Source organism: Solenopsis invicta, chromosome 2 (genome assembly GCF_016802725.1).
Source record: "Solenopsis invicta isolate M01_SB chromosome 2, UNIL_Sinv_3.0, whole genome shotgun sequence".
In the NCBI taxonomy this organism is placed as follows: Eukaryota; Metazoa; Arthropoda; class Insecta; order Hymenoptera; family Formicidae; genus Solenopsis; species Solenopsis invicta.
In genome coordinates this window covers 17,449,688-17,476,835 of record NC_052665.1, presented here as the reverse complement: position 1 = coordinate 17,476,835, position 27,148 = coordinate 17,449,688, and the positions used below count along the sequence as shown (strand labels likewise).

Sequence of the window (27,148 nt, the reverse complement as noted above, 5' to 3'; positions counted from 1 at the left end):
GTAGATTCAATAAAATTTATTTTTTATCAAGCAATTATTGCCATTCCTTAGCAATTATTATTTCACTTTGTGTTACTTTAACTGGATTACCAAGCCTAGCAAAGTCTAATAGAAATGGAATACTTCTACGCGATGCAACTCGAGTAAATCTAACTAGTGCTGTCGACAAAGGTTCAAGTAATTGTTTCGGATATCTTCAAGATCTTCAGGTATGTTCAAGATATTAATAATAACAATTTTCTTTTATGCTAAAAGGAGTACTTAAGAGTTTTTTTTTATCATTAGATAAAACTTAGCGAAAGTCCAGCGGAAACGTTTCACAAAAGATTTCTATCTCAAAAATAAAGATAAAAATTCTGCGGATTCCAAGTAAAAAAAAAAACGGACAAACTCTCAAGAAAAAGTAGCCTTGCAATTGAAAAATCTCCTTTATTTATATGGTTCAGAAAATATCTATTTTATGAGAATTTTTCTTATCTTTGATACAAGAGAACAGAGTCCAGGAATAATGTAAAAAGTAGACGACTTCTTCTGCAGTCGCAGTTTATCGTCGAAGCAAATCTCTTTGTGATTATTCCCTTTTTCTATGGTATCTTATTAATTTTATCTGCTGTCGATTTTCTATTTTAATTTACTTCTGATTTTATACTGTCGGTTTGGTTATTAAAGTTAATTATATTTATGCAAATATTAAATATAATTAAATAATTAAATATCTCAAATATCTATTGAATAATTAAAATTAGCACATTTACGTTATGCATTATAAATATTATTATAATTATTATAAATTTATTTTTAAAAAAAGTATTTAACATATTATAAAGATTTAAAAAAAAAACGCGTATATATATAAAAAATCCAAAAAAGCTAATAAACAATTATTAAAGTAATGAAAGCAGCAAATTTTGTATTTGTATCAAGAATTTTTTATCAAGGAATACAAACAATAATTACAAAAATAATCTGCAAAAATTTATTAAGATCCAATTTAGGCTCTAACACATTTATAATTATGCTTGCATAATTTTTATTAATAAAAATATCACAATAAAACTCTTCACATTTTTTAAACTTTATATTAATTAAATATTCATTAAATATAATTAAAGCGAAAAGTAATAAAGAGAGCATTGATAAAATCAAATAAAAACTGCTATCTTTTTGTAAATCGAGTGTCAAGTTTATATAAGCAATTAAGTATTTGTATTATATCATTATCATCTTTTTAATTTGAATTTCTTATATTGAGTTTAAATGAAATTTCCCATCAGAGAATATTCTGCTTCATTAATAACCGCTAATTGTAAATGTAATATACATTAACGTAAACTTTATTGCTCGATAAGGTACGATATCGCATCTTTTTCAAGGACAGACTATGCACTTAACAAATGAAAGCAATTACAAAAAATTTCAACATAATAAGAGTTTATCAAGATAAAAAATCATATTAAAAAATCATTATCTGTCAGAACAAGCAAAACTACATCATTTCTCAGAACTATAAATTGGATATAAATTACTGTGTTATATAATGTGTTTTTATAAATAAGATAAATAAAGATAAAAAATGTCAAAACATGAATGACAGCAAATAGATATCAAATAAGTCATTAATTTAAAAAATGAATAATGAATAAAGTTCATCATAATAATGCATTAAATAAAAAGAATATACGCTCTCAAATGTGTTTTTTAATGTTAATTACTTCTTGAATATTTCCTCTGTTTTCGCGAATCGTTCTGTTGACAGATGTTTAATGCATATTTTGCAAAATTAACGACACATGTTGCTGCTTTTATCTTGATAAATATTCCGCGTATGGAAGCAATTCGCGGAAAATTACGGAGTTCACGAAAAGCAACGAGAGATCGACCAAGTCAGAAAAGCATCCAATGTGCATGTGTATTTGTCTTATTATCGAGATGTTCATAAACGCACGGTCGCGATCATACGGCGTTTCGCAAGTGATTGCCATGTAACCGTTTGCAAAATTAAATCAGCAAACATTCGAGGCCACTTCGGCGCGTAACAGAACAGCTAACACACACGGAAAACCCGTGTGTTTCCATATTCCGCAAGAGAGATTAATATTACTAAAATTTCGCAATTCCGTGAATTTCCGTTTTAAAATTCTGTTTATCGCATTAAAGTTTTGAACGCGATTTTACGTTACGGCGGTATTCCGCGAGAGCACGGTTTACGCATGAGTGCCGTTTATCTGTCGGTGCAGTAGCAAATCATCCGCGTGTCAGTGCAGTGGAAAAAAAGAGAAATAAGAAAATAATATTGGAGAGAACACGTAATCGAACGAGCATTTAAACAGCGTGAATTTTGCGGACTAAATTGAACAAAAGAGCGAAATGTATGCACGAGGACGCGCTTATCTCCCCTCAATTGTAACATCCTGTTGTTACTCGATCTTAAAAATCGTCTGTATCAGTACGCACGTAATTACAAACCGGGCTTTGTTGTGCTTCCGCTATTTCACAATCACAAGTAAAAACTGCATGCGAAGTGCAGAAGCGTGGATTTGTTAATTGTTTGGACAATTACACAAGAGCCAACGGCGAAATTAATTATTTTAAAATACAATTTTAGATAATAATAATAATCACATTAATGAGATATTAACTAATACAGAAAGAAAACTAATTCTCATTTAAACAATATCGCGATAATCAAACAAAATTGTATCACTTAACTTCTTACTCAGCAATTTATCTACTAATTTTGTTAATTAATTTTATTAACTTACTATGTTAATTGACTCATGTTTATCCGGTTATTTCCACGATATCAAGAGGCGCGGTCGCGTCAAGTGACACGCAAAGTTACATATAGAATTTGTTCTATTATTCATTGTCAAGAGTAACAAAAGTAAAAATAAAATCACAAGCAAAATCACATGATGTAAGTTTAAGGAATGAAAAAAATTATTGCACGAAAGTTGTCACGGTAATTTAAAATTCGGGTTAGTCTCAATTCGACTGCTTTATCACGAGCGCGATATTTTATCGACATTTCGGTGGAACAGTGTACGCGGCCTCCCAAATTGGAGCCACCGATTGTGCTCGATTGAAGAACAACCGATGTGGAAACTGAAGATAGCGCGAGTTCGATTCTCCATCGCGAGCTATTTAGGCAGAAAGGAGATTGTCGCGCGCGTTAATTTCCGTCTGTAACAACTACGACAACGAAGTCTACACGACCTTCACGGTCACTGAAACATAAGCGCACGTCACCAAGACTTACGTCAGAGCAATCGGCTGTTTCTCGAGGAAAGTCAAGTCAGTTATAATATAACCAGTATTGGATTGTTATCTTGTCTGATAGGCAATACGAATGTAGCGGACTGTAACCTCTCAATGTGAAAAGCATGTGATCGATTCTAAATATGGCTAGATTAAGAATTTTATTATATGCAGATCCCCTAATATTTTAATTTCTTTTAAAAACATTTGAAAATTAAAAATTAAACGTGAATTAAATATAATTTTATAAAATAAGTTTTCGGCCAATATTTTAATTCTTAAAAAAAAATAATTTTAATCAAAACTACACCGTATATCAATTTTATTCCATGTTTACCTTATTCTTAAGATATATTTCGTACGCATCTACTAATATACACGTGCAAAATAAGTATATCATAAAGTAAACCAAGCGCTGAATTATCATGTGCTTTCTGCGTGTGTGCTGATCAAGTGTCAAAAATGATATTACTGTTTCGCAGAAGGATATAAATCGAAATCTAAAAATACGGAATCTCTCTCTCTCCTAAATGGAGTTATATAATTTTCCGAACAAATTACAATCCGGGAATTATTACACAGGATCAACGAAGTGCACTATATCGACCTCTCTGGCGATAGCGCAGCAAAAAAAGAGCGTGATGAAACGGCATGAATGAATGGCGGGGAATTTTTCCATTGTGATCGCAGAAGGCATGAAAAATACGGCAATGGATTCGATGTCCGTTTCGAAATCGACATGTTTCCTCCGAATCGCGAAAAATGACAAAAAAAACAAATGCCACTAAAAATCAGTTTTTTTATATTCTTCAAGAAAAAAAAATAAGAAAAATAGGATTCAATTTTTTGTCGTCGTATCAACAAAAAGAACGTCAGTCGCATTCACTTAGAATGAGAATCGTATAATCGTATACAAACTAAATGGGATAAAAGCCTCATGAGCTTCGTGAGGATTTCAATCTAGGAATTATCAGATTTATATTATTTAACTCACAATCAGAGTAAAATATAGATATCGTACAGATCCCCTACGAGCTTTATCGGTTGTATTGAGTTCAAATCTACGTCAATTTCGATTTTAAATGTTATCGTATAGTACAAAAGTTTCCTTTGAAGCCAGTATATTACCGAAGTGTAACGGATAAGTTCTTTCTTTCTTTCTCTCTCTCTCTCTCTCGATTTCAGAAGAAAAATATCAAAATATTGAAGATTATAAAACGTTTTAAAATATCCTTCAATGAGGATTACGTTTCTCTTCAAAATACCTCTATTGGAAATGAAGCTAATATCGGCGAACAAATTCAACGAAAACGTATTTGCGGATCGTTATTAATTGCATATTTAAACCGCTCTTCGCCGTAGCATGTGTTTCTTCTTTAAATATTAATTCGTATATCCAATTTATGAAAGAGATCATTTTGAGCGATCTCTGCGCTTCTTAACTTCACGAATAAATGATGAAATAGAATTTAATTAAAACACAAAACGATTTTCCTCACCGCATTGCCGAGTTATTCGACACAAGAATAGAATTGTTTAACTCGAATTTGCATTCAAATTTACCGCAGCTGATAATGTCAAGTGAATAAATCTTGTAATTTCAACCTCGATGTTGTATACTAATCGAGCCGTTAGAACTAAATGGCGAAGATCGTTTGTTGCCTGGAAGAACGTGCCATTAAATCTCATCGTGCCTCATCTTAAGTGCATTGTATAATTCACCTTTGCGATGACATCATCCTTGCTTATTCCACCACATTGCCTTACAGTCTCCGATTTTTAACGATTCAATTAACAAATATTCAATAATCCCACTTTTTAATTTAATTCAAATATTGTTCCGATAATTTACGATCTAAAGGATACCACAGCATTACGTAAGCCAAAAAACATATTCCAATGATTAATCTCATTTTAATAATACTCATTACGCGTCAATAATCTCATCTCATAATCGTCCCATTTTATCACATTCGATTAATTAAATATCGATACAATAATTATCATCAAAAGCAACTGTATCGGCAGACATCCATTCCAGGCAACAACGTAAAACCGTAGGTATTCGCACTACGGTCGTGCAAAAGAAGATTTTCCGCGACCATTTAAAAACTCGGTAAACCATGTATAAAAAAAAAAGAGAGAGACCCAGTTCGAATCGGTGAGTCTGGGACTCGAGGCACTTACCTTGCCCAAATAGTGAAATCCATAGTTCTCGGAGACTCGCCTGGCCACCTCCTCTCCTCCATCGATGTGTGCCGCCCACTGGTTGGTGTACGCGCGCGCTCGACCGCCGAGAGTCAGCAGGGCCACGACCGCCAGTCCGAAAATCCGCCGCGTGCACATGATAGCTCCTCCGCTGCACCGACGACGACGATCGCCACCGGCTGCTCCAGTTTCGCCACCCCCGCGGGCCACCGTTATCATCCACTATTATATATATATATCCACCACCAACACCACCGCCACCGTCGCCACCGCCACCGCTTCCACTGCTTGCCAAAGCAGCAGCGACAGGACGGTAACACCGTGCCACTACGACAAACACTACGATCGTCACGACGCACCACGGACGCACCGAAATGGAGAAGAAGAAGGATCCACAGCCTCTAAGAGGACTATTTTATGCTCTTGTTCTCTCTCTTTCTCTCTTTCTTTTTCTCTCTTTTGATCCCTGCTGCGATTCGGTCAATTCTTCTCTGTGTGTGGAAGCTCCTCTTTTTACAGACTACGTACGTGTACACGCGGACGACGATCCAGGAAAACGCGATCACTCACATACACACCCATCCCACACGCGCGCTTCTCGCAGGCACCCACGCACGTCTCGCACCTGCGGACCAACCGCTTGCGAACGACTGAATCGCCGGCGGCGTGTGTCACTCGTTTTAAGTCCCGAACCTCCACCACGCCGCGTTGTCAGCCGTTGACTCCTCTTCGCTATCGTCCACGTCGACGTCGTCGTGACGTCGTTGCCGCCACTGCCGCCGCCGCCTTCAGTCAACGGGCAGGAGCAGCAGCGGGAGGAGAAAAAGGCAATCGTCAAGTCATGTGGCCGTCGACGAGTGGGGAAAACGAGAGAATGATTCTCGCGATGTCAGCGTCGCGTGCGCGACCACGAACGCGGATGTCCGTCGTCGCGCGCGATCACTGCGGCGATCGCGAATGACCTTCCCGATTCGCGGATATTCACGCCGCGCGGACATCCAACGCGACCTTGTTTCACGCCTACTGCACGCTGAGATTCACACACGAGGGGGCCTCAGTAAGACCAGAGATCGGTCATCGCTTTCTTTCTCGTAAGATGTACTCTATCGTTCACTTTATTCGAACTAAGCTAACATTCAGCTTAGCTTTATCAGCTTTCCGATTGTTGCGATTGTCTAATTCTTCCACTTAATAAAAAATCTTGCGTCCGATCTGATCTTGAATCTTCGTCTTGACTTTCGTCCATCGACTTTCATAGTCACGTCCGTTTGTTGAAGAGATTTTCATATTTTCATTTTTTCAGCTGAAAATAAACATTTCGCTGTTGGACCTTTTGTGTTTCTTACTTCGCTCGTTCCCTTCTCGAGTACAGCAGACGAAGTGTACACTTTGTCTGCGTGGAATTTTTCGTCGACACGTCTCAGTGACTCACATGACGTTGTCAACGTTCCGTTCTTCGCACGTTTATCATACCACCGGAATACCTCCTCTACACCCTTTCCTTCAGGTGTCAGCAAAGCATTTGGTCAGATCTTCCTTCCGCGCATCTTCACCCTTCGTCCTGCCAAGGATACGATTCGTCGTTACAAAGATGTTCTCATGATCTTGATATCCTCTCGCACATTCTTTCTTTTCGAGAACGTCAACGAGTCGCTGTCTCGAGAGACACCCTCTTCCATGAAACTTCTCTTCGTTTCTTGACTCTTTCGAAGAAAAAAGGACTGAAATTTTCGAGATTTAGTTTTAGTATCTCGTCGTGCTTCTCGAATTTGGTGGGACGATGCTCGGTCACGAAGAAGTGAATGGCCAGCCACTTGAACGAGGTCACGGCACGTAGCTGACCGAGAAGTCGATCACGTCATCGAGCACCGCATCGTTCCCTTGGGTAGGAAACGAGGTTGTACCGCCAAGGTCCTGGCTGAGTTAGATGAGAGATACCTCTCTGCTTTGGAACAGGTCTCGAGCTGCAAACGATGTTAAGAGAAATTGATTAGTCCAAGTTTTCGACAAAAATTTTCTACTGATTTTTTTATACTTGAACTTATAAAATTGCAGTTAAACTGTGAAATACTTATAGTACTTAATAATCACGAAAATTAATCTTAAAGCAAGTTCCGGTACACGACATGTGTGTACGTGTGTATAGTAAATACTACATTACTCAAAGTCTGAATTGGTCAGTTTTAATTTATGAATTTTTATATCAACTTCGAGCATGTGTCAGAAAATGTCGAAAACTACGAACTACAAAAAAAAATTAGTTTTGTGAAAAAGAATCAACGGTTTAAGAACTGTAAGTAGATACACAAGAGGGACTGGAAAAACGTATTTAAAGGCATTATCTATGTGCATCTCTTGGCATTTCGTAACATTATTCTCCATCGTTAACGATGCGTCGCATCGCCAAGGACTCACGTTTTGTACTAGCGTCACGTTTGAGAAACGTTTGACCCAGTCAGCATTCTCGTGCCCAAAAAAAAAAAAAAAAGATTTAGCCCAGCAAAAATTCACGTCGGTTTACGGTGATTATGGGACGATAGAATAGTTACGTCTCGTCGAAATTGCATTTGCTATATAACGTGACCCGATTCTCTGTTATGGATTAGAGTTAATTTTACAACCGCTCGGCGATTTCGCGTTGCAAGAACGAAATCGGAAACAAGTGCAACGTTGTTACATGATTTTTGATGAGGCCCATCATTAACGTGGCATACCATCGAATTGATCGTCGTATCAAGTGCTTACGTAACATTCGTTACGCTACATAATTCACGTATTCGATACCATCCATCAATCGTGAACGTAGATTAAGTCGGGATCAGAAAGTTTCGTTTCAAACGCATTAAAAATTATCATTCGAGATCACTAACTGCAATTACTGTCGTCACGGTCATCGCGTCGCTAAATAAGATTAATTTTCTACTTGTATGACGTTTTAATTTATTATTATCACTTTTCAATTATTATTAAATTACACGTAGATTTATGTACTTTTTAAATAAAAAAGTAGCTGTGTAAATTTTCTTTAATTATATAACATCACAAAAATGTGTTTTTCAATTTTTAAAGTAATAGAAAACGTTTGTAAAAATATTGATTTATAACATATCGATCAAAATTAAAACTAACTTCAAATTTTATTTTAAATTCTTAATCTTACTTGTTTCTCACTTTATCAAAGATAGAAACTAACGATATATAAAAATAATAGTATCGTAAAACAATTTCTGATTATTATATAATAATATTGCAATTTAATTTCTCCACTTTGTGACAAAAGCTCGTATTTCTCGACGCGCTCTGTTTTCGACGTAGTTCTCGCAGCGAATATTATCTTGCAAGATCCTAACAATCTACGAAACTTATCTCAGCGTCTAAAGAAATGGGGGACTCATGCTCAAATAGTGTCTTGCGCGCGTTATTAGCGCGTTATAAATTTCCATAGTGAAATGAGGTGCTGCAAGTTCGCATTATCATCACGTTCAAAGGACTTTTCGAGTAAGTCAGCCTCCGGAAAAAGGACTCGACATTGGTCGGTCCGGTTGCAACCCACAGGAACAGCTCGCGCCATGAGGAAATTGCATTCGCGAGTTGGTCTTCCACCAACCTCGTTTCTCCCCTCTCTTTCCTCTCCCCTTCGTCCCGCCAGAGTCGTGATAAAGAGAGAGTAGAAAAGGGTTGCTAGAGAAGTGAATTAAATTTAAGCCAACTCGCGTCCTATCCAACGACCCCGTCCTCATCTCTGACACCATCCTTTCCCTTCTTTCACAATCCTCTCGCACTTTGTGTCGGGTTTCTCTTTGTCATTTCTATCCTCTTCATAGCCGAGCCGGCGTGACCGACTAGCCGAGGCGACGGCAATGTCCCTCTTTTTAATTTCAAGATAAAAGAGGGCAAAACTGCCATTCGAGGAAAGCTGGATGGAAGAAGCAGAGGGGGTAAAACGAAGAAGGGTCAATCAAGTTGAGTTATAAGTTGGAGAGAAGAAGTATTCTCTTAAAATAGATTCGATCTCTCGACTAAAGTGTGGCCAAAGCAAACCGAACGAAAGAAACACTGCCAGATCTTTCGTCAGGTATATAATAATCGTCTTCACCCTGATCTTTAAATGGAAAATGGTCTTCACGAACCTATCTCAGATATCACGAAGTATCTAAGCTCTACCTGACTACCGGTTCGGTCTCGAAGACGATGACTCACAGTGGTTTTATTTTAGAGGCGGCAGGAGAAGCTGGGAAATCGATGAGGACGAATGGATAAGGATCTTACTTTAACAGAATCTTAATTTAAAGTTTACTTAAACACTTAAGCTTGAAAATTTAATCTGAATCAAATTTTCACAGGCGCACAGAATCAACGAATTAATAAAAATGTGCAAATATCATTTAAATAAAATATTACATAGTATTAAATATCTTTTTTCTCATCTAATTTTTGTGTCGACACGTTTACACGTAAAATTTGATTTAATCTCGTACTTTATAAAACCTACAATAACTTTGTAAAGCTTAGAAATTATTTTTAACATTAAAAAACAAGAATATTATTTATAATTTAATGTAAATGTTATTATTATTAAAAATGTATATTTTTAAATATTACGAAATGCACATATTTTTAATAATTAACTTCGTATTTCCGTAAAAATTTTTCTAACTGTAATATTTTTAATTATATTTATACTTTATAGTTACAAAAATAATTATAATTACATAAATCGAGTCTAGTGGTCGATTATACGAGGTAACAAGGAATAATGAAGATATAGTGCTTGATTCGAAAGTTGGACGGTTGTTCTCAAACAAAAACAAGCGACGCGGGAGCTCCCTGAGTGCGGAGTTACAAGTATTTATTTGGAAGAGCGGCGTATTAATGTCTTGTATGTTAATGCATACTGCATCCTAAACATTGCGGTCTCTTGTTCAATACAATTCAGATTGTATGTCATCAAAAATTAACGCAAATCGTAATTAAATGTGTACCGCACATTATAAAAAGATAAACAATGGAAATTAATTATTTCAAATAATAAAAAGTAATCAAACTCGAAAATTGTTTGATAAAAGTAAAATATTTGAAATAAAATTTTTTATCACATTTCGATGCTCAAGAGGATTAGTTTCACAAAACTTTTTATTTTTTATGAGAACGCGTATCGCGTTATTTCACATTGAATTCTGTTTTCTCGTATTGCTGATGCAGAATTAAATGTTTTACGGACAACTATGACGCTAACAGAAACAAAACAAAAACTCGCAGATACATTAAAACAATGTCAACAAATGGAACAGTCCAATAAATAATAGGTCGACTACGGATTATTAATGGGCAGTAATGGAGATACGCGATCGGAACAGGAAGCTACAATATTTTCCAAAAGATTTCTCAATGCAAACGTATATATATATTTTTTTCGAGTACATGTATTCGATGCTTTGTTAATGGAATAATAACGAGATGAATATACCTACGCGAAAGCGTATCTCGTTACAGATTTTAGTTCTCAAAATAGCGATGCAGTATCACTGATATGCATCTCAGTATTACACGAAGCGATTCTATATCGTAAAGCAAAACGGTTGTTCTATCATAGAGGCGATATTACTGTGCGTAACTTCCCTCGCCTTCATCGATAATGCATCACGAACGCGAAAATGAAGCGACATTGTCGGAGACAAATAGTCTGTTGTAAATTCCATGCAAATAGAAATATCGCAATTCATGTATAAAGGCGGCTTTATTAATTTACCTTTGAACTCTATCGTACAAGTCATTTAAAAAAAAACGAGCATTTCGTTAAAAATTTCTTTATAAATTTAATGTTGTTATACACGTTCCTTTCAATGAGAATACATCAAAATTTAAAGCGTATACTCAGTGAAATATCATAATGAAAATAAATTGCTACTCGCCGAGGTGGAACAATACCGTTGAAACGGAGCGATGCCAAGGTCGTTCTTGTAACAGGAAACCGGGGTCAGAGACTGCAAAGGTACTTCGGTATGAGCATAGTTCATCGTAACGAGGAAATGCTGGGCAAGTATGTAAATATAAACTAAATGATTCAAACCCCTTGTTACGATAGGATGTTGAATACACGAGATGCTTCACGATGTGGGACTACAAAAACGTTTCTTCGCATAAACAACTTTTCCCATGAGAAAATACAAACCGGCAATCAATTACAGAATTTAAATCAATTCTAGTCTTTCGACATATTGAGATTTAATATTACAAATCGATTATGAGTGTGTGTATACATAATTTAATAATATTAAAGTTATTAATACATAAAAGTTATTTTTCCCATGCAATCCGAATCTCCAATAAAAAGTACATTTTAAAAGTACATATTTTTAAAAATTCTTTGGTCTAAATAATCTATTTGGAACTGAAAGTTGAAAATATCACTATTCGATAAAATGTACAAGATTTCAAAATTTTGGGGATTTTTTATAAAAATCACTTCCCTTCGTTTTTTAAAAAAGATATACAGGTGGTCTGGGGCACTCTGTATATACAGAGGAAAGTAACGGATGCAAGCAGATACAACTTTGTGTTTGGATTATATTTCTTAAACAAAAACTAAAAATGAAACTTTGGAAACATAAATACAAGCTAGAAAGTGTCTTCTATCAGACAGATGATGTAGCAGTTTTTACAATATTTTTGTTTCAAATTTTACAATAATTGACTCTTTCATAAAATAAGCGAAAATGAATATTTAATAAAATGTGCTCCAAAACCAACATAAACAACCAACAGATAAAAATACTATGTTTTCGTTTTTTCCTCTCACATAAATTATATCTGAACAAAATATTTACAAGTTAATGTATAAATGTAAAAATTCCTAAGTCTTTCATTTCGATGTAAAATTTTTTTTTGTTAATTTATATAAATATCTTATGTTAAATACCTTCCCCATGCAATGCAATCGATAATATACAAAGATTAAGTAGATTACTAATTTAATAGCTAGATCTCATGTCTTTTATTCTATACTATTTTTTGTACTAATTGTTTTACATCGATCGATATTAATTTGCGCTACACCTCGATTTTAATTTAAAACTGCGAAAAAAATTAAAAAAAAAAGTAAAATTATTTTTCAAAAAACATTAAAAACTTTGGGACGTTACAAATATCTAAAATTACCTAATATTAATAATAACACACTTAATATTAAATTATGCAATTTGCAAAAAAAATCTTACAAATTTTATTCTCGCTTTTATAAAATTCGTTTTTATCGTGTATCGGTATTGAAGTGCAAAAAGTTTATTTCTAATTTCCAAGAAAAAAATAGGGTGTCGTTTTAAGAGACTTACTTCAATATTGATGATTTTCCTCTCCCTTTCTCCTCCTCTTTACATATGTTAGATGTATATAGATTTGAATAACTTTCAACTAAATCTCGGATTAAAATTTCCCACTAAAATAAAATTCATTTAATCTTTCCATATATAATTTTACTTTAGTAAAATTCTAAGCTTTCTGAAGCTTAGTTCCGAGGTATTTAATATATGTACATTTTTAAGAAACTTATGTTAGATATAAAAATCATCTATGGATTCATCTGAGATTATCTTTGATACATTCGCTGCATATTCAACTAAACGTTCGATATTACCAATGCAATATTCAGAGATGCGAATAATCGCGGGGAGGAAGGAGAGAGAGGAGGGCCGCGATCTCTACGGTGCGATCGGAAACGTTTAGCCTCGGCAAATGCAATCGAACGAGATTACTTACCCGATGGTATATGCCGCGAATCCCGAAAAATACACGCGCGACCACAATAAAGAGATTGGCATGCCCGTTTCGCGAGCAAATTTATTTTCTCTCGGACCAGTGCACGTACGCCATCGGTAAACATCGCGTTACAAATTAACATCGCTCCATGAAACTCAGGGAGGCGATTTGAACCCAGCATTTTCCCTCGGGAGAAACGAAATATTTTTCGATGAGTGAACGTTTAATTGGAACTAGTTGATATTGGTGCTTGCGAAATATGAGATTTAAGCTGCAGCTTTTGCGAAAAATGTGCCCTCATTTAGAGAAAATCTAAAAAAGTATTCTAGATTATGCACGTTATGTAAATTAACAAAGAAAAAAAAATTGATTTTATAAAGCGGAATCATTAAAAATGATATAGAGAAAGTATTAAAATAAAACGCATAACTATAGAAATTACTCATCTTATTTGCACTTGATCTCATCTCTTTCGTTTTTATTCATTACCTTTAAATTTTGTACTTTTCTTTACATTTCTTTTTGTAGAAACTTACTATAAAGAATATTACTGTTTGCAATGTACTGATATTGACGTAGTACGTAATAAAGTGTGCTATGTACATCAACTATTTGTAACTGCAATAAATTTCCGCTTTTTCCATTTCTACATTTTTTACGTTTCTGTTATTAGTAATATCGTTATTAATAATATCACGACTTATGTACATCAGAACAATTTTCCCAAAGATTTCGATATATCCCACATTTTAGGTATATTTACAGATGTGTAGATATATTTTCATATATCTTTATCATATTTGCAATAAATATAAAATAAGAATTGAAAGAATAAAAAGATCAATTCGGTATTTTCGTTAAAAATAAATAGAAAACAAAAAGAGATGTGGTTTGCAATTGATTTCGTCGGTTACAAACTGTTAATTTATGATATTAAATAGAGAACATCGAGCGATATGTGAAAATGCAATATTAAACGAAAGATCTTATATGTCATAACTAGATCTTAGTGCTGATGTTTACTGTGTGATTTTATATACATTGTCGAATTTACTAAACTGCGCGCTGAATAACTTTTCGATCATTACGTATATAAAATCACACAATAAATATCAGTACTAAGATCTAGCTATAACCTAACCTACAAGGCTCTAGTGTTATATCTTTCTTATTCCGTTTAAGAATCACAAGTGATATCAGGTTCCTTTAAATTATTAATATATATTAATTCGACACGTGGATGCGAATACTGAGCGTTTCTTAAGCGCAACAGCGACGCATAATATAAGGTAAAAGTGTGTACGTACCTAGCAATTAAGTCTAAAAGTAAGCGGTCGTGTACGCGCACGTTAGTTCAAAATTAATGCGGTTCCCGCGCGCGTGAAGGTCGACGCACGTGACGCGCGCGTCTCGTGACTTCGAAACGGAACGAGCGGGAGCGACGTAAACACGAGAGCTCCGTAGATGCTCCGAGTCGAAATAATTCCCACGATACATGCAACGCGTGTCCCTGACCTTTGCGTTCCGCGACATCGTCCGCGTAACTTCGCCCGCGTAATTGTTACTTCTTTTCCAAAAAGAGAGAGAGAGAGAGAGAGAGAGAGAAAGAGAAAGAGAGGGAGAGACGGTTGCCTATACGAAAACTCGATCTACGATCGTGGAGCGCGCGGCGGCAAGTGACCTTTCGCCGCTGAAATTCGAGCGTCACGGTCTCGAAGAGAGGCTGGCGGCTGTGCCTAACGGTATTCGCGTATTCTCGACGACGACAACGGACGGAACGATCACATGAGAGGTTGGCGCGCGCGATCGGACCAGCGCGGAGTACGCGCGCGGACGTCACGACGAATGAATTCTGCACTCACCGTTCGCGTTCTGCGGAATCGCCGTCGGCCGAGTCCCTCTTGTTCCAGGTCTACGCCTCGTCGCTCGGGAAAGAACGCGGAAGAGGAGAGGATGCGTGCACGAGAAACGGTCCGTTGCTCTTACTGCTGCTGATGCTGCCACTGCACCGTCCTGCACCTAGCTGCCTCCGAAAGTTGGCGCGGACGCTGCGAACGTCGCGGTCTGCCGCGTCCCCGTGTTAGGTCCACACCGGCGACCTGCAGACTGTCGGACGACGACGTCACGTCGCGTAATCGTCGTCGTCGTCGTCGTCGTCGTCGTCGTCGTCGTCGTCGTCGTCGTCGCGCGCGCGCGAGTAAGCACACTGAGCGAGCGTACCGCCGCGATCTCACTCGTACGACGGAGCACGGATGACTGACTGGTAGACGGTTGGTCGGTCGGTCGGGTCGCTCCGCGCCTCTATTCGCCCTTCTCCCTCCCCTTCCCTCCGCCGCCCCAGTCACTCTCTCTCTCTCTCCCCCTCCTCTCTTTACTCGTGCTTTCTTCCCTTCTCCCGCGTTCCCTTCCCACCGACCATTTCGCGCCCACGACTCGACCCGCCGCGGTCCATCCCCACTATCGCGATGGTTCGAAGCTGCACCCCCGCTGCACCTTTCCCCGTTTGCCAGCGTTATGCAGCGTATTTTCGGTCTCTCTCGAATCTCTCCTCCGAAACCCCCTCGATCTCCCGCGTTTTCTCTCTCTCAATCTCCCTCCGGTCTCCGGTCTCTCTTCCGTTTGCCACGGCGATCGCTCTTCTCACTCTCTCTTTCTCTCAGATTCTGTCCGGGTCTCTCGCACCAACACGCCGCGTGCGTGATCTCCCTTTCTACCGTTCGCCAGACGAAAGCGCGAGCGAGAGCGTGAACGAGAGAATGAACGAACGGACGTGGCGGATGCCAGTGTCGGAGTAATGGCACAACCAGGCCCACGGCTTTGATTTTCTTTATGCGTTCGTTTCCACATTTTGCTCGATTTCCCGTTCTTTGATTTACCCTCTGCAGCGCACAACTCTTTTAATTCTCATTCAATTTTCTATCGCGGTTTTCCCCGGCACTTTACTTTTTCCCCGACGCGGCGCGAGCTTCTCCTTTTGGGGTTCAAAACGGTTTCCGAGTTGCGGAAAATACGTTCTTGCTGACCGGCAAAAAGCAAAAATACGAATGAAGATATATAGGTCACAGCGCCGGTAAACGGCGCGTTTTTAATATCGAGATATACGCGACCGAACTTTTTTATTCGCTGTAGCTCGGCTATATACCTATATATGTATATTTATTTTTATTTTCCGTCACGTCGATATATATCTCTTATCAAAAAGCGCGCTTTCTTTATTGGAATAATTATTTTACTGTAATGTCACGCGAATTCCGCGGTTCCCACGACGGAAAATGCAAATAAAGATATATCTGACAGCTCACGTTGCAGACTGTGTATATCGCGAGTCGCACCGTCAAATTTATCGACCTGCAAAATGCAAACTTGATATCGTGAAACCTTGAAATATGTTATTTGGCGTGTACGCGCGCAGTGGGGTTCTTTTTTTGTAAATTATTGTCATCGGAATAAATATTTTAACACGGTGCGTCATGTATAATCTGTGGAAAATATGAATAAACACTTGATGTGCATTATTTCGGCATTTATTTGGCGCATTTAATTGTCTTAATTCGGATGGATTAATTTTTGACTATGTCAGACGAAAAAATTCATACTTTGATATATCGGCTATCGAAGAGATTTACATATTCCTTTAAAAGAATAATAATTTCTCTCTCGTGTATTTCGACATAAAACAAAGTTACAAGACTACCACGCTTAATACCTGTTTATTAATCTGAGATATAAATTCCACGGATTATTGAATAAGGAAGCGTACAGCGCAAGAGTTGGAAACTTCTGCAGGGAAATTTTGGAACGAGGTCAAAGTTGGCGTTAATTTGATTAACGTACTAACTATTAATGCCAACTAATGCAATGACGAAAACATTTACTCCATACTCTTGAAATGAAATTATGCAAACATCGGATACTGTGTTTTGTTCCGATATGCACTAACTTAATTGCTTGCAGAGAATCTACCTTTAGCTCAAATACAATTAATGACGTCGATAACACGAGTATTAAACGCGCCATATGCAATTACAAAATTAGTCATTAATTTAAGTATCCTAATTTTCGATAATTGTCTATCATAGTTCATAGTGTAATATGATATTAATCTGTCACACTAAACCGTCTATTGACTTCGTTATCGGTGATACGCCGTTGATTGCATTTTGCTCGGAGGTCTCAATCGGCGCATCTATGTAGTTTCCATCTAGATTCCTTCTTTCGCAATCATACAGGGTCCGCAATGGTACTTGAACATTCCTGGGATTTCCGGCACGAACGCTCTTCCTTCTCTTGCCTCCTCGTTTATTCTCCTTTTCTTTAGCTTCCCTTTCAGATACATAAACACTCGCATACCTACTCCAGTGAAAACCTTCAGCCACCGGAACGGATAGTAGCTCCTTTCTCAGTCCGACCGCTCGGCAACCGTGCTCTGTGTCCCACCTGTACACTGGTCTCGTCATCATCCTGGGATCAGGCACTGGCATTGGCTATGTCGACACACGTTGAGGAAGATGCCTTGAATTTTATATGTATTGGAAATCCGAACAAGGGCACCGATGGACTTTCGATCGGTCCTGATAGTCGCGGCATATCCCTTCTACATCTCACTTCGCTCGCGGTTTTCTCCTTGTTCCTCTTGGTCATCCTCTATATACATACGTCCGTGTATATACAAGTAGTACCAGCAACCAAGCCTTTTTCTCTGTTCTTTGTTCTCTCGCTCTCTTTCTCACTCCCCACTGGCCATCTCTCTAACAGACCATTTCCCTTTCTCCTCTCACCGCAACTTTCCAGCCATGTACTGCTCCTCCGTACTTTCCGATCCCGATATACCCATCTCGTTTACCTTTCCTACAGAGGCTGTAGGGCGACAAAGACGCAACGAATATCAAATGCGAATGTTAAGCACCGAGTGCGCATTCCGAAGCGAATAGGAAGTTACACCTCTCTTCCTTCCTTCTTCAGAGTTACTTAGGACTCTTCTTAGATTCATGCACCTTCTTTGTGTGTAATGTACGTATTTGTGTGAGTGCGAATCTTATCGTTTCGGAACTCTTCAATCAGCACGATTGAACGAGAAGCTGAAAGAATATTATCTTGTCTTTGCAGTTTGTTCAGCGAGTTTGCAACAAATAATAAATCCATCGCGATCTGTTTTTTGAAAGTAAATGTATACGTAACATTTAATGTATTTTGTAATTAAAAATTATTCTGTTAATTGATAATTTACAAATAGTCGTAGCAACGTTGTAAATAAATCTATCAAAGAACCTTGATTAATATTCTATTCAACTTCTGACCACTAGAATTTTTAATTTACAGTTATTTATAGCTCAGAGGGAACATGATTTCTGTTTCAATCTCTGCATTACCTTGAGATGTAACGCATGTTGATATAACGCACATCACATGTAAATACATATTGCTTATTACGTATGTATCATGCGAAATAACACGTCGGCAAAGATCGACCTTCTACAAGTATTTCAGCGGTGGAATTATGTGTTTCTCTTTTTCTTTTCTTTCATATGCGCACCCATGAATTCATTCCATTTTCGTCAATAAGGAAACCTTCAATCCTCAGGATCGGAAATGTGGCGAGATACTTCGAAAACAAATTCATCAAATATCAGAGCAAGATCGTTTTCTTGGCACGACCTAGATCTTAACGTTTCCCTCAAGATTCCCACCGCCTTTCACCGCTTATTCGCGCTTCCCGAAAATTCAGATCCTTCTTCCTCTTTATCATCTTTCGCACCTAACGAGGCGATCTCTTTCGTGACCCTTTTCCGGTCGAGTATCTCCACTCGGTCCTTAATTCTTCGGCTCGGTCACGACGTTACTGACAAAAAAACGGTGTCACGTAGAGGAGAACTACTATCGTCGTTATCAGCGAAAATATGGATATCCGATAGATGTGATATTATATAGATCCTCGTTATCGGCCCCTTTTTGAACTTGTATCCTGTGCTCCGCAAGTCAAACGATACCGATCCTTTGATTGAATCCCTTATCGGCTTATTGCACGGGAGCGTAGAAAAAAGCTTTTTTCCCGTCATTATGCTTTATATACTCACAAGAGAAAACTTTATAATAACTGCGAAGCTTATAAAAAGATCTTAAATGAAGTAATCTATACGAACAATATTATGTATAGATTATGGCGCGCGATGGATTCTATTTTTATCAATTTTTTTATTCAAGATAATAATGTAAGAGAAAAATAGACATTTAAATACAAAATAGATGGCATATGTATATCACAACACTATTGTGATAGGTTGGTGCTATTTACAGTCTTTAATCAAATAGTTATTTACTCTCAGTTGGCAGTCAGCATATGAAGGAATTTACATGAAAAATGAGATTGAACGTACAGTTACATTGTAACGCTTTTTCCAGGATTACTGAATAAACCTTCAATATTTGTAGCATTTGTCGTGAATAATCGATGTCTAAAGTGCGAAATTCTGTACGTTGGCGTGCCATATTTTTTAAAAATTCCACAGACGATCCAGCTATTATCCTTGAGCGACGTCCTTCATGAATAAGTAAATACTCGAGACATGTAATATATTTTATGCAAATCTAAAAACGCGCCACTGATTACGTGTAATTAAAGATTATTTTGAATAAAGAACCACCATCGGCATCGCGAATGCGAGATAATCAATGAGAGCAACGCATCTGTTATCAAGAGAAAATTCAATAATGGTTTAATCAAATCTCATTTCAATTCTCCTTTTATAAAAATAAAAAAAATTTTTATAGTCGACGAAAGATAAATCAATAATAAATCACGTTTAAGATAAGATATTGCGAAGAAAATCTTCTGAACATCTGCGCTCGCAGCAAAACGCTTCAATTACATCCAACAGAAGTCTCGATTAATTCGATATTTTCCATCGCCATTATTGTAAACGCAGCTGCCTATCAACATTTCGTAATTACAATTCCATCTCTTCTTTTAATCGACGCTATGGCTCCCGACAATTCATTACAGTCAAAATAATGCAAAAAAGAGAAAATTTTTTTAATTTGTTTCAATAATTGAAGCAAGCAGAACGAAAATAAAATATTAAGAAAAATAAACATTAAAATAAAAGTTATATTTAACATTTTTAGATATTTAAATAATGATAAAATTATGATCATTAAGTGCAATGTATGTACCATAAAAAAATAAATAATAGTAGCGAATTAAAGCGATAACAAACAAAAATTGACGCTACTACTAAATTGGTATACATATCTGTACTTACAATAGATTTAAATATTTTAAATTTTACTTTCTCTCCCTTCCTCTCTCTCTCTCTCTCTCTCTCTCTCTCTCTCTCTCTCTCTCTCTCTTCTTATAACAAATCCATATGTAAAAACACATAATTTCAGTTTCATATGTAAAACAGTACACTATATATTTTTTCTATTATAATTTATTATATCGGTATAATTTATTATATTTCTATATTACTCGTGATGTAAACTCGTTACTACTTGTAACACAAATTGTAAAATAAAAAATTTTGAATAAAAACATTCTCCGATTAAAAATCTTATTTTAATTTAATCTTAATATAACTTCATAAAATTGAGATTTTTGTATTCGTGAATTAAGTCGTTTATTTTATAAAGTTTTAATAATTAAAAATGCAGAAATTTTATGTTCTTCGTTAATCTGTAAACTCTATAATAAAATTTTGTATTTCAGTCGTTTAAGATAGCAACATAATTATAAGGTCTAATATTAATTTATTATTAGACACTAATAAATTAATAAAATATAAATTATAAAATTATCAAACAAAAAGTTTTACAGTTTTTATTTTCGATAAAGCGTGTGTGTGTGAAGCTGGCATATCATTTGGTGGAAACTCACTAAACATTAACAGTTCTGGGTTTATTTTTAATAGTTCTACAGTTCCTGATAGATAAAACAAATAGTTCCGGCCTTTAAAGCGAAAAAAAAACGCATAGGACAAAGTGAGACGCCAGGTTCACGCAGCGTCTTAGTTTGCCTGCGTCATTTTTCAAACAAAATTCTTGTAATATTTTAAAAGATCTATAGTTCTAGATGAGTTCTAGAAAGAATTCTAGCGTTTAACATAGTTAATTTAATTTAAAAAAAAATTAATATAAAATATTTATTTTATAATATTTCATAATATAGTTCCGTGAACAAAAAAATATTTTTCCTTCAATTCTGAACGTATTTAAACGCCTTCCAAAGAGTTCCAGTCGAATTAATTATTTATTACTTAGAAAAAAATTGTTATCTTCCGCGAAAGACGCATATTCGCGTATATAGGTGAGACGCTGATCGGTTGTTTAGAATACTGTGTAAAAAAAAATATGTTTCCTGTAGGTCTGAAACTTTTTAACAATGTTGCATAGAGGTCAACAGCATTATTAATTATTTGTTAAATAATTTTTATTTCCTGATATAGCTGCATTTATTGTTATACGTATGCTGGCAAATGTATTGTTATATGTACACTGGTTTTTCTCGTTCTCAGCATAACTCCGAACCAACAACGTGGACGTGACGAGATTATGGTTCCTTTTTTGGCGTTTTATATTTTTTGGGAGATTTTTGTTTTTTCTGTTTTTTAATTTGTTTTACAAATATGTTATTGGACCAATACTGTAACAACATAATGATAGTAAGAAAGCTTTCTTCGGTCGCAACTAGATCTTAGTGCTTATATTTATTCGTGTGATTTTATATACTTCTCCAAATTTAACCAGAATGTGCGCCGAATTAATTCCGGTTGTAACACAGCATGTCGAATACGAGTTAGTAATAACATTATTTATATTAAATTGAATAATTTAATATAATAATTGATGCCGATTTGCATCTATATACCCATTCCCCCCTGAAAAAACTGTAAGAAATTTATTGCGAAAAATAACATCTCACCCAGGGTTCGAACCTGGCACCTCCGGAATCTCCGGTACCGGTGTCTTATCACCTCGACCACTGGAGCACAGTGATATTCAATTTAATATAAATAGTGATATTACTAAACCTTATTCGACATGCTGTGTTACGAACGGAATTAATTCGGCGCACATTCTGGTTAAATTCGGAGAAGTACATAAAATCACACAAATAAATATAAGCACTAAGATTTAGCTGCGACAAAAGAAAACTTTCTTACTATCATTGTGTTGTTAATTTTTTTGTGATATTTTTAGAAATTTTAAAATATACGAATATACGATTTTTACAAAAAATAATTATTTTTTTTTAATTAATAAATAATTGAGACAACCGGAATTTTTCGGAAGGACCTTGGTTACGTTCAAAACTACGGGAAAAATATTTTTTTGTACACAGAACTCTTCGAAAAAGACCAGCATCTAACCTATATATGCGAAAAATCGCCATTTTCGGAAGTTATTAATTTTTTCTAGATTAACTAATATCGAAATCGACCGCAACTCTTCGGAAGGCGCTTTAATATGTTGAGAACTGTAGGAAAAATATTTTTTCGTACATAGAACTCTTCGAAAAAGACCCAAGAAATAAATATTTTATAATAATTTTTTTTTAAAGATTAAATAAACTATGTTGAACGCTAGAACTCTTTCTATAACTCATCTAGAACTATGAATCTTTTAAAATCCTACAAGAATTGGGTCTGGAAAATGACGCAGGACAAACTGAGACGCTGCGTGAATCTGGCGTCTCACTTTGTCCTATGCGTTTTTTTCGTTTTAAAGGCCAGAACTATTTGTTTTATCTATCAGAAACTGTAGAACTATTAAAAATAAACCTAAAACTGTCAATGTTTAATGATTTTCCACCAAATAATATGCCAGCTTCACACCGATAAAGCAATTGAAAAAAGATCTAACATATGACTTAAAAAATTAAGATTTTTATTTACCTGTTGCAATAAATAAATGACGACTTTGTCAAGGTTTCCTTTATTACGCTCACTAAATCTTTTGAATTGTTCACAAACAACCTCATCTAAACTCAGCTCTCTTAAGTCGTGCGTGTGCATGCTCTTATAAATTTGATTTATTTTCATACTAAAGACATGCACACTGATGGTTATATATTTTTTCTTCCTGCCGCAACCACGCGAGTCTTCGCACACTAGTTTGCTCTCTTAAGTCAATTGCTATCGTACTACAACTTCCCGCTTTCGCAACTCATCAAACTTAGAATCATTTGTTGAATTTTGATCAAAATGTAACAAAGGTTATAAGGTTTATTTTGTAAGTTTTAAGTAATTTGGCAAAAACATAATAAAATAAAAATTGCTAATATCTGAAATCAATAATAGCAATTCACTTGAATAAATTAAATAACATGTTTTATTACTCAATTATATTGCAGTATATCTATAAGTCTCTTTCATAATTAAAAGCATTAACTATAATATTGCAACTCTGTTAAACTTGACAATGAACAGATGGTAATGAAAATATTTAATTGTTAAGAAAAAATTTCTGATTGTTTAAATTTTCTCAAATATTTTGAAAAAGATTATTGCAACTAAATTTATTTATAAATACAAATGTTACTGTTTTAGTTGGCAAAAATATGATACATATTTTTTGCTAAATTATCATCTTAACAGAAAAAATGTGTATTTTTATATAATTACAAAATAATTTTATTATAATTTAATACATAAATCATAACAAAAAATTTCCAGTACATTTAATGTATGAAATATGTATGAAATTTTGAATGCATAAGAAGTACAAAAGCATGAAAAATTAGATTGTTATACATATAATACTGATTATTTAAATTATTCAAACTGTACTCTAGTGTCTCTAATTAAGTTTCCTATTAATACAATATACATTACGAGAAGTACTTCCTCTTCATAATTCTGTTAATTACACATAAAGATGAATGTAATTAATATTTAATTGGTGTATAAAATAAATACTGATGAAGATTATTTATATTTTCGAAGAAAGAATATTTAGAACACGAACATAGTGTTTTTTGTTTACTTGGCATACATCTTCGCTTAAAGTATGTTGATGTACAGCTGATATTCGACAATTTATTTATATTATTTATAAATCTAAAATTGAAAGCACTTTATCCAGATGGCTAATCGACGATAAGTGTGGACCGATTTATCAGCGAGTAAAAGAAGAGATTGATTGTAAAGTAAAACAGAAGTTGCTGAGCGGAAATCCGCGATTCTTATCGGTCTCATCTCTCTCGACATTTAGCGCTTTCACATTAATCTCTGTCAGTTATTCCTGATGGCTAGGAGAAAAGTGATAACTGAAAATTTATCCGGACGAAAGAAGAACTTGATTTACGAAACTAATATAAGAACTAAACATACTAGTTATTTACTCATTAATTAGAGTTGATAAAGCTTGGAATGTATTCTATAAAAATAGAATTTTTTTTTTAAATACATAAAATAACATCAATATATATTATACACACAACATTGTAAAATATTTATTAAAATAACCATAATAAAAGAAATTTTTTTAATTACAAAATAAAAATATTTTTCTTAATTAAAGTAACGTGCGTTAATTTAAAACTTTTAAATTTATAATAATAGAAAATAAAAAGAGAGATAAAAATATTATATTTTTTTCTTAACAATGAAATGTTTTTATTACCGGTTTATCGTCAAGTTTAATAAAGTTGCATTATTATCGTTAATACTTTCAATTATGAAACAGTGTCATAGATATATAGCAATATTATTGTTTTTACTCCCCAAGTTACTCCCTTCGTTCATCATTGTTGCATGTGAATATAGATATTCGCAGGAATTGTTCGTTAACTCACGGGACTAGAAAGGAGAGTAAGGTATTCGGGAGTGGAACAAGATCGTACCTAAATCCTCTGTAATGTAGTCCTGTCAAAACAGGACGCCATCAATTACAGTTCTTACATGCGCACCCTCTTTCGCCCTTTCGTGGATCGTCGTTGTCGTGTCACGTCTCTGTCATCTTCACCGATACTGCCGCTGTCATTTCAACGCCCTTGGGCGATTATATCTCGTCGCATAGCTAATTCAGAAATCGATAATTACGTGCAGTCTTGTGAAATATACCAAATTAATATGGCTATTACGAACAAATGGTTAAATTGATGGACTGCTACAACAACAATTTGATTCTATCTATAAAAGCCACGCGTTATTGAAGCATATAACTATATAAAAAATATTTGAGCAATCGCTTGAATATATTACTTGTAACAAGAATATTTTGACAAGATGCGTCCTCAATAATGCCTGAACATCAAGGTTCTTAGTATTTGAAACAGAAGGACCAAACATATCGGTTTTTCGACATTGCATCCATTCGTTTGCACACTTTATATTATTATTAATTTTAATACAAAAGCTGGCAATGGAATTTGAATAATTTGGAATAAAATGCTGAACTGAAGTAAACTCGATAAAATCGATAAGCAGTCATATATGTATAGAAGAGTATTTATATCAGAGATGTTTCTAAGCGCAATTGTATATGCTGTCTTCCTTTCATTTCACACTCTACTTTCATATTAATATATATTTGATTTTAATTAGATGTATTTATAAAACCTACCTGACATTTAAAAAAATATAATCAATATTTTTAAGATATCCATAAAATACACAATAATTGACTGAGAAGCGTAAGTTTGCTAGTATACTATATAAAGATATAAATATAAAAGAATTATTTCAGACACTAAATAAGCGAAAAAAATTATTGAATTAACAATCAATTATTTTCCCAACTCGTAAACTTATAATAAAAGTTATTAATGACGTATTATGTTAATATTAATTACAAATAGAATATTGATATTGACATTCGTAGTGACTAGTTTAATTTACTGTTTAACGTCAATATTTTCTTAACACATAATACTTCCAATTATTTACTTACACCAATTAAATATTTTTGAGGCGTGCAATTATTTATATATTATATATTATATATATATATGTATGTATGTATGTATGTATGTATATTATTTTAATTATATAGAAGTAATAAAAATAATAAAAAAATATTTCTATATATATAGAAATAATTTTTTATCATTTTTATTAATTCTATAAATTATCGCTAAAAAAGAACACAATCTTTAATATCCGTTTTTTTATCTTTATAAATCTAAAAGTCTTATTTTTTATTATTACTTAAACACTAATTATGGTTAATATTTTCGTTGAGAATAAATCGACTTTTAATTAAGGAAATTCTATCATTGAGAAATAATGAAAAAAAAAATAACGAAAATATTTCGAATGTACATTCATTGGAAGGTTAAATAATTTTGTTAACAAAAATAGATTCGCCTCATCGATTTTCATTAGACGAAATTTTGTAGTTTTGGCAGAGAAACTCTGTTTCGTATCGTAACAGTACAGCGATGGGACACTCTGAAAATCGATAGGAAATCGCTCGGTTGGCGATCCTCTTGTATTACGCTAATGCATTTAGGAAGTACGTGTGTGGACGTTCACTTGCTCACTCGACTAGTTAAGCTGATTAGTACCGCAACAATTAGCACAGTTGCGCAGATTCGTAAGTCGTCGCGGAAGAAGCATTAGTGGATGCACTGGCATTAACCGCGCTAAACGAAACGGCGAATTATCGACAACAAAGTGGAAAACTCGACCTGCTGTCGGGCAAACAAAAGCGTGGCGACATTATTTAAAGGCAGTCAACTTGTGGGGAAACACGTGACAACTGTCTCGTGAAAGATCCATAAGACACATTTACGATATGTAAAATACGCGCTTTTGTGCAATGTCAAAATTGACCAGATGTGGATAATAATGTGGTTACTTTTGCCTCATCGCATTTAATACCTCATAATCGTTTAGCACCTCGCCGTCGTCATTAATAATGTGATTGCTTAATTTATCACGTAATTATCTATTAATGCCGATTTACATAATGCAATTACGTAATTAAT

The 27,148-nt window shown here is 35.0% G+C and overlaps 1 protein-coding gene across 5 annotated transcripts in view; it reads right to left on the bottom strand.

Moving 5' to 3' along the window:
• The window catches only part of LOC105194571 (furin-like protease 1), a 215,746-nt gene extending 200,261 nt beyond the window's left edge, over window positions 1-15,485 (bottom strand). For 3 of the 5 annotated variants that reach the window (XM_039446015.1, XM_039446014.1, XM_026135647.2), the window contains exons 1-2: window positions 15,084-15,485; window positions 5,446-7,430 (exon numbers count right to left, since the gene is read on the bottom strand). In XM_039446015.1, coding sequence (XP_039301949.1) covers window positions 5,446-5,685 — 240 coding nt within the window. In that variant the 5' untranslated portion in view covers window positions 5,686-7,430; window positions 15,084-15,485. The remainder of the gene's footprint in view (window positions 1-5,445; window positions 7,431-15,083) is intronic. The other 2 variants (XM_039446016.1, XM_011159549.3) reach the window with 2 other exon arrangements.
• Window positions 15,486-27,148: the final 11,663 nt, after the last annotated feature.